Source organism: Nasonia vitripennis, chromosome 3 (assembly GCF_009193385.2).
Source record: "Nasonia vitripennis strain AsymCx chromosome 3, Nvit_psr_1.1, whole genome shotgun sequence".
Lineage (NCBI taxonomy): Eukaryota > Metazoa > Arthropoda > Insecta > Hymenoptera > Pteromalidae > Nasonia > Nasonia vitripennis.
In genome coordinates, this window is record NC_045759.1 from 3,255,194 (window position 1) to 3,264,538 (window position 9,345).

The window sequence follows — 9,345 nt, forward strand, 5'->3', positions numbered from 1 at the left end:
ATAAATCTAATTTCATAAACTATATAAAGTAAAGCTCGAGTAACGGAATAAAAAAAAACGCAAAATATATAGCTTAAAATAGTCGAGAGAGAACAAAGAGAGGACACGCGCTCGGAGTGACCGCGGATTAGAAGATCGAGATCGAAGAGAACGAAAAATCGTATGATCGAATCGTGACGGAGGGGGGCGGTTAGTTGAGTCGGAAGAAGTGAGCAGACAACCGCGAGGCTGGGTGGGAGCACGATTCGGGGCAGGACGGTGGCCTCGGCGAAGAGGCGCTTCTACCGCGCGTTGCGCTACGGCGCCGCCGGAGACTCAGACGAGGCGACGGCCGTAATAATGGGCGGCGGCGACGAGACTGACGAGCTCGAGACGGACGTCGTTAGCAATGGCAGTCGGCGCAAGTCCAAGTCCAGCCTCGCCGGCAGCAGCGTCTTCGGGGCTGGCAGCGAAGCCGGGACCACCGTCGCGGGGGGCGACGAGGGTCCCGGAGGTGTGCTGGGCGGTGTGCTGCCCGAGATCGAGGTGGCGAGCCTCATGGAGAAGGCCAAGTTTTATACGTCGCTGTGTCTCGGATCGACTGCGATACTCGCCGTGTTTGCCTTTCTCTTCGCCATACCGTTCATCGTCGAGCCGGCCATCTCGACGATCCTCGCCGATTTCTCGCCGAGGCCTGTCGCCTGCATCTCCACCAGCCACGTGCTCGCCGAGGGACTGAAGAACTGCTCGTGGGCTAGCTGTAGAGAGGGTTCGTTGTCTTTTTCCATAAAGATCGTCGTAAATGAGCTTCGCTGACTCGTCGATCTCGATTACAGGCTGTACGGCAGCGGTGACGAGTTGCCATCAGATCCGGGTGAACTACACGAAACTGACGTTCGAGGAGTTCTCGGCCAAGCCACTGGGCAGCATACCCTGGGACGTGGTCGACACGAAGTTCTATGTGAACGCCGAGGGCTGCGGCTACCCCGACACTGGAGTCGTTTGCTCGGAATTCGCCAAGAAGTACGGCAACCTCAGCAACGGCAAGATCTTTCCCTGCTACTACAGCAGGACCTACCCGGAAACCGTCGTGTCCAAGTAGGTCAATCAATTTTTTTTCTTTTCTTTTAACACCTGACTCATTCATCAATAAAACGTCGCTTTTTCCATTCCCAAAAGATACTCGTGGGACGAAAATCTGCGCAACCTGATCCTGGCGCTGACGATACCAGTGCTGCTGTTCGTCCTATCGCTGGCCGTGCTGTGCTACTGGTACTGCCCACCGGTGAGCAAATCCTGCGGCGGCCCAAGCCGCGGCGGCAGCCTCATCGACAAGTACGACTCTAGGAAGGAAGAGTAAGTAGCGTGTATGTATGCAGTGCCTTTGAGCGGCTAGATGCAACCTACTCATTTCTTATATTCCATCATATATCTTTTGCCGTAATTGAAAGAGTAGCGGACGTTGAGCATTATTTCGGGGGCTGCAGCGTTTCTCTTTTGTAATTTTGGCCGCTATATATATATATATATATATATATATATATATATTACGTTGCCGTCGCGCGAACGTTTTTGTTACGATTTACAATAAACTTCTCGAGAATAACATGCGCAAAGTGACTTTTCGAGATTCGCATAAACAAACGTATTTTATTACAGCATATAAGTATTATATACAGCGTTATATATTGAATACAATACGAGAGAGATATATACATTATGTTTGAGAGCAGCTAAAAAGGCGAATGCGACGAATTTGTTGTTTTTTGTTTTATATGAAAAGTTTGTTAATAAAATTTTTTACGAAAACATGAGTCATTGCTTTGAGTTATTGTACAATGTACAAATCCGATTTCAAACAACACAAACTCTGCACTCTCGATGTACTTTGATTTTTAAAGAAAAAATCTGCACGTTATGTTTTCATTTGAATTTCTCACTCAAACTATCCAAAGCTCTGTATTTATACTCACGCATGAAGCGAAATGATAACGATAACGAAAGAATATAACTCGACTCGAGCTGCCGAGGCGAAAAAGTGATGACGGAACACCCCCTGCTTGGATTTTTCCAGCACCCAGGCAGAGGACGACTTCGACGAGTACGAAGAGAAATACTGACTGTTGCCCCGGGCTCACCCCCCGGCGCGGGAGTGACGCCTGCACTGGAACAACCGCTTCTACAGCTACTGCTGATAATGATGACGACGATGATGAGGATTGAGCGAGAAGAGCATGTATTGGCGCAACTTTGCCGACGCGATAACGATGTACAACGAATCCGGATGTTGTTTTAGCAATAAGCTCACGACAGAGACTGCTTCTTGTCATCAGGGGACTGAAGTTCAATTTTCTTCTGGCAATACATTGTGATCTTGGGATAATAATCGTGTGTATAATCTTTCCAAATTGACCGTCTTTATTTCAATTCAAATGTGCGCGTACAACCGCAAGTCGTATCGAGCAAAGGACAACGCAGCTTCGCATCGCTGACGAGAGTTTTGCCTTGCCTTATTTTTCTCGAAGCCATACGTGTCTACGTGGCGATCACACGCGCGCGTATTTTTTAGTCGACTGGAATAAAAAAATCAAAAGTCGCAATCGACCCTCTTACACAGAGAAAGTGACGAGTAATTAAGTAACGCTGTGTATCGTTAAGCTGAGATGGGCATAGCATATACGATATATTTTTAAATAGACGCTGAGGGAATGAGAGTACAATACTTAAAATTATATTCGCATAATTAGCGTCGATAAGTTTCGAGCCGTATAATATATTATTCGTGTATAAGCAAGTATTATTAAAAATTCTCGATTTAATCCGTAAGTCAATACCTAAGTATCAAATTAACTTCTCTCGCATGTATGATTATATTGCCATGATTTTTACGAAGCATAAACTTTCGATTCTCGCCGCGCCGTTGAAGCATAAATGAGCAAAAGAAAAAATATAAGGAAACTCGTCGACGATTCGCTGATTTTTTACAAGAGGTTTTTTAAAGTTTTCAATTAAGATTATTCTGTCCATCCGCAAAATGCTAATATCCGTGCATACTAAGGACTCGATCATCACTCGGCGTGCGGACCACGTTATACGCTGTGTACTTAAATGAGCGCCGATAACAAAAAAATTTAGCTGATGTGCGCCTTCCTCACTCGAGCAAAAATCTACGATTCACCGCGGGGTAGGCTTATAAGCTCTCATTTTACAAGTCGTCTGTGAGTTATATAAAGCGAAGACGCGACTTTTTTGCAGAAAATAAAGTGCGGCTTATACATCATGTAGGGCCAACGACAGAATTCCGCGATGGCGAAAGAAGAATTTGTATAAAATAAGAGAAAAATTTATTGAGAGCGTCTCGTCGCGTCGTCGAGTTCGCGAAAGCATCGAATAATTCGCATTCTGTCCCTGTCCACGTGATCGCAAGCTCGACGGGCGCGGGACAGTCTCTCGCTCGAAAGAATTTCCGTATTGTACACATAGTTAGGTTTTAAGGGACAACAGATAAAAAAAAAATAAACATACATAATACGTAGGTTAAGTTTTGCCTGTGAATATTATTGATATTATATTATGGTTAAAGACGTAAAAGATGCGATGAATATTGTTAACGAGAATTTTTGTACGTGGCCGCCGCGCTGGCGCCGTGGTTTAGAGTATGCGACGTTATAATATTATTAAATACGTTATATATGAAACTGTAGCTAGGCGATGATGATGGTTTTGATCTTTTCGTTTCTTCGTTGTAGTCTTATTTTGACGGGATTCGCGCGACTCGCGAGAGATAAAGTTACCTGAAGCTTTATGACTCTTTCACGCGTTTTGAGATTTCTTTGACGGATTATGACTTGATTTGCGCTTCGTGTGTTTGACGATGGATTCGTCAGTGTCGATTTTTCTTTTGTAAACGTAAGGTAACTAAGAATCATGTTATTCGATATGCATTTTCATGTGATATCATGTGGTAGAAAGAAATAAATAGTGAAAATTATCCGGAACAAACTTTTCAGCTGATAAGAAACTGTGAAACAACATTGTGTATAAGATGCGATTTATTATACAAATGGACGACACAAGAAAATAATCGTACCGCAAGATTTTACATTATCGTCGAAGCTCGTATTTTTTAAGCAGAAAACGAACACTATTTATTTTTCTTTTCGCAAATACATGATAATACGTAAACAACACAAAGTGTAATAAGATTTAAGATGAGGTCACTCGCGCCATCGTGCTGGTCTAATTTACATATTGTGCGTTTGCTATACACTGTACAATGTGCGTCGATTTACGATGAATTAAAACTCGCAAATAATGGAATATGATCGATATTTATATAATAATACTACGTGTCATAATGTTAAGGACATCAAGTGCATTGATAACCTGTACATTGAAAAAGACCGGCATCACATTGTAATACTTACGTAGAACGAATGCGAGACGAACGAAAAAAGACCTAACAATTTATTCGTTGGATGTATATCTTGCAAAAGCGGTCAGAAAAACATTTGCTTCCTCAAGAGTAAAGGCTTCTCATATTTGCACGATCTCAAAACGGTTAATTTTTTCCGATTAAAATTATACTGGATCTCTAAGGAAAATCAGCTAGAAGCCTAAGCTTGACTTTGACATGACGTATATTGTTCTCCATGTATAGTGTCGCTACTACATAGAATACATAACATTTAGTCTAAAGATTAGGACTTATAAGTATCAACATCTGGAATCGTGTGGCGACTCTTATCGATTTGAAAATCAGACCAAGAGTTCATCTCGATGATTATAACCATTGACAAGTCGCAACGCAGAAGTATCATCTAGAATGGTTGTGAATATCCTTATTCGGCCTTTTCATCCAGTAGTCCGTACGATCAAAATCTTTAAAAATTTTTTTGGTATCGACTAAATTAATCAAATCGGTAATGAGTGTTTGATAACTCGAATTTCGCATGAAATGTACACTGAATTAATTATAGGATCAGATCAATCAATTGGAATTTATAAATTAATTTTCACGCTTTCATAATGAGATACTTGATCGAATAGACTCTCGTGATGTGGCACTCATTCCCCAACTTGCTTGCTATTTACTCGCATAAAGACAATTTAATTCGCTAGATGCGAACATAGGATATTAAGAAATAAATATTTTTCCTAAAATATTAATTGCTTTGAGAGCAAGAAAATCATATTATAATACGTTATGAGAATATTGTTGGTGCATTGATTTATGCGCATAAAAATTATAGTATCGAAAAATTTCAAAGAAATACATTTATTCGAGTCTACAATCTATTCAAATTCCATATGAAGTAATCGGTTAATATAAGGTACCAAATTAGAAAAATTTTAAAATATTAAGAAATATTAAAGCTAACTGCTGGTGACGAAACAACATACAAGACTGATATGTCACCGAAACATAAAATAAGTAAAAACGATTTGATTATCGAGTCATATAAACGGATATGCATATATGGTATAGTGAAATTACGAATAATAAAATATCAGAGACACGAAATAAATAGGTTAAATAAATTCTATCAAATTACATTCGGTTGATTTTTTATCGTGCACGAGGTATCGTTGAAATTAAAAATATTACTCTCGATGAATCCGAACATTTTAAAAAGCAATATCGGTAATTACAAATTAATATTTTAATCTTATAGCACTGTTAGATTTCGTTCGGGCAAAATTGAACATTCGAGTATACTTTGGGTTCTCATATGCATGATTAGAGTACCACTTAGTTCCTTCATTTCACTTTAAGTCTTTGAAGATAGGTTGAAATAAAATATATATAAAAAAATTTAAAAAACCTTGATTTTCGTTACAAAACACACAGCGATATGAATTATTCGAGACACAAAAAAAGAGCAGGAAAATCTGTAACATTTATATACTTACATTGTAAAAAAGCAACTAAAACAATAAAATTAATGTTAAATCATCGACTAATATTTAAGATTTATAAAAACGACGAGCTTGTATAAATGTCGCAAATTTTTCGAACAATCGCGCGCAACACCAGCATCGATTCCCCAAAAACTATATGAAAAGCAAAAATATATAAAAAATAAGCATAATACAAGTATCTAAACTTCGTACATCTATTGTAAACAAGCCCGTAATCAAAGGCTATAGTAAAAAATTACCGCAAACGAATCAATACACGTCTCGTAAATCTTCGATTATTCTTCAAAGTCCACGGTATACGTCGAAAAGCCGGCGATTTTATATAAGGCACTCACACTCACTTATACTCACTCAGCAGACAATCTCCGCCGTCGAAGCGACGAACAAAAAATGTAAAACTTAAATAGTTACGATGTCCGTGTGACGAATGGCTGGAACGTGTCGTATCGCTCGTTTCACACTTCTTTCGTCTTTCTCTCCCCATAAACGACGAGAAGTAAAACATCGTGAAATTTCGATCTCCGCGAATGTGAAAACTATTTACGCCGAAAAGATTCCGATCGTCGACGAACGTAGTCTCGTTTTAGTGCCAAGAATCAATAAACGAAATAAGAAGTCGACACCAGCAGAGGAAGTCGAAATTGCGATAGGTGCAGCTCTGGAATAGAGAGAAGGAAGTTCGCGCGCAAATATAGGCGAGAGGAAATTTACGTTAATTTCGGCTTCGTTGATTTTTATTTAGGCGGCAGCTCGAACAGGCTCGCGCGTTATTATACGCGAAGTGATTGTTTACATTGAAGTGCATGTTTCCCGTTTCAGTAGCACAAAGCTTGTTAACTTTTACGTAGGCTTAAGTGATTTGATAAATATTCTAGGATACTCGTTTTTTACTCGAAAGATTACTGTCTTCGTTTCGTAATCTACTTAGCTATATTTGAAATTTTTTCCAAGCAAACGAACGAACTTGAGAAGTGTGAAAATTGTTGTTTCGCGCACTTATAGTTTGAAACGAAGGCAATATTTTCGTCGCACTCGCGCACGCACCATCGGTATGTTTTATCTCGGAATTTCGAACGCGCGTCCTCTCTCAAGTGAATTTCGTCGTTTGCGTTTCATATATTGTCGATACGATACGCTTGTAAGTCTAGGACGCTTATTTCTTCCTAAAGGTATAAATATAGCATGTAATCGTCGGATTGCAAAAATTTCATCGAAAACACACACAGACACAGACACACATTAAAAAAAGGACTGTTCAGCTTACTGCGTATACAGTTTAACGCATATGAAAATGAGAAGTACGAAACTTGTGTAAGACGACTCTCGAATTAATGCTGTACATACGAATCAATGTTCTATACATCTTGTCCTTTGAGAGGAAAATTATTGTAAATAATGCCATTGTACATCTTCATTTAAAATATAGTAAAACGTTTTTCCGTTAATAAAACAATCGTCATCATTTTTCCCTTCCCTTATCTAATATTTATTGTATAATTTTATTTTCAAGTATAATTTTTGATCTCAAAATTCAGAATATTGCTTCACTGCTTTAAGATTTAAAAGAAAATGAAAATCTTGAATTATAAAAAAATAAGAAACTTCAAAGGTCTCGATCTGGGTCACCTGCAAATATGTTTGTGGCCCTCTCGATTTCAGGAACGGCAAATTGAGAATTGATTCGATCTCGGTGGATGATTTGTAGCCGGCGCAAACGAAAAAGCAAGCCGTGACGATCAGACTCGAGAGTCGTGTATCATAAATGATGGATGTGCCGTACAAGGACTCGCCATGAAGATTCTTGCTTCGTTCGGACGAGATGATGGAATTCTTTATTCGCCGAGAGGTACGTGCTGATGGTTTTGAAGACTTATCTCGTTTTCATATATTCGAGAGCCTTATCGATGAAGAGAAGCCGAATAAACAAATTTTAATCAGTACGTTTATATCGCAGTTATAGCAAGTCTCAAAAGGCAGCTTTGGAGAACTTGGACTACTACTCTCTCATCATCAGAGTGGCGGGTCTTTTTTCACCGTCTGTAGGCATGGGTAGGTTGCGAAAGAAGAAAAGGTCACATTGAAAAAGTTTCCATGTAACGTTGAAGTAATAAACCACCCCGAGATATACTAGATGAAGCTTGGGAAATTTAATCTCCTTCCTTGCTACATTTTGAACTTTCTTCTGTAACTTTGTTCACAGAGCCGTCCTACAAAACCCAATGAACTTTATGTATTAAAAACCAAGTTTCAACGAGCAGTGTAAAAAAAATTCAATTCAGCGCAACGACGATTATATAACACTCGGCAACATTTACCCTTAATTCCCCCAGAGTAACATAGCGAAATCATTACCACTTTTCGCGAAACCCACACCTCCTTATTGTCCCCGTTTCAGCATACTGAATGAAACGCACGCAGCACACGTGCAATTTCACCTACACATGTATACTACGCAGAGCTGCGAGTCGAGAAAACGCCATAAGTAGAGCTTGACCCCGTGGCCCGGTCTCGGCTCATCCTTCGAGTCACACCCCCTCCCCGCACGGCAGCGTTTATTAAGCGCGGCAACCTGTCGGCTCTTCGGCGCCACCGTGCGCTCCTAACCCGAAGCATCGTTATACGGCTGACCTTCTTATGGCTATATAGAGACTTCTTGTGTTGTAAGGGGGGGTGGAGAATTGGTCGTCGAGGAGACGCGAATTTTTGCAATTACGTCGTAAGTGGTCTGGAGATCGTAAGTTTGGCTTTGTTATGCGTGGGATGGTTATGGGGGAATTCGGTTATTTTTTGCTAAGTGGTCGATGTTAATTAATTTAGTCGATGTTAGTTAATTATTGGGCTGTGTGGATGTGCTTTTTTAATCGTGTTGTGCAAGCGCAGACGTTGAAATCTGACAAGAACGATTGTGATGCAAGCGATTCTCATGTCAACGCATGGGAAGCCTTAGAGTAGCTGATTCATAAATTGGCTTTCGCTGTGGTTTAGTGTTGCCACAGAGCATGAACCACTCGATATAAACTGAGTCGTAATAATCGATTTTTTTTTAAAGGGATTCTACCTAGTACGGATCTAATCATGAAATGTATTCGCTGATGATTTAAACATACGCTTCATCGATCATACCTCGTAGCAGATATGTAAATGAATGTACATACGTTAAGAGACAGGTCTTACATCATCTTTCGCCGGTGAATATAGATCCAGCGAATGAGGTACTTCAATAAAATGAAAAATGGTAAGTAAGGGATTATTCTTAACTAAAAAACGGATTAAAAAAATATTTCATTGGAATTAAGTTTGAAAGGTGCAGAAGTTCACACATTTCAATTTATAAAATACATCCTGCCCTTTACAGAGTAAAGTCAAGTTCGGTGAGATCCTGTTGGAAAATTCTATCAAGTATTGAAGCACAGGTATTACTCGGAAGATGAAGCATGCACTACC

General features: G+C 39.9%; 2 protein-coding genes across 2 annotated transcripts in view; one reads left to right on the top strand and one right to left on the bottom strand.

The window, feature by feature from the left end:
- Positions 1-9,345, bottom strand: part of LOC100123241 (cilia- and flagella-associated protein 298-A) — a 72,989-nt gene that overhangs the window by 45,732 nt on the left and 17,912 nt on the right. The gene's annotated exons all lie outside the window — the stretch shown is intronic.
- On the top strand, positions 52-7,346 carry LOC100123256. The gene is made up of 4 exons (XM_016984135.3): positions 52-748; positions 816-1,077; positions 1,159-1,335; positions 2,054-7,346. Exons 1-4 carry the CDS (start codon positions 340-342, stop codon positions 2,097-2,099), a joined length of 894 nt encoding a protein of 297 aa, XP_016839624.1. The 5' UTR covers positions 52-339; the 3' UTR covers positions 2,100-7,346.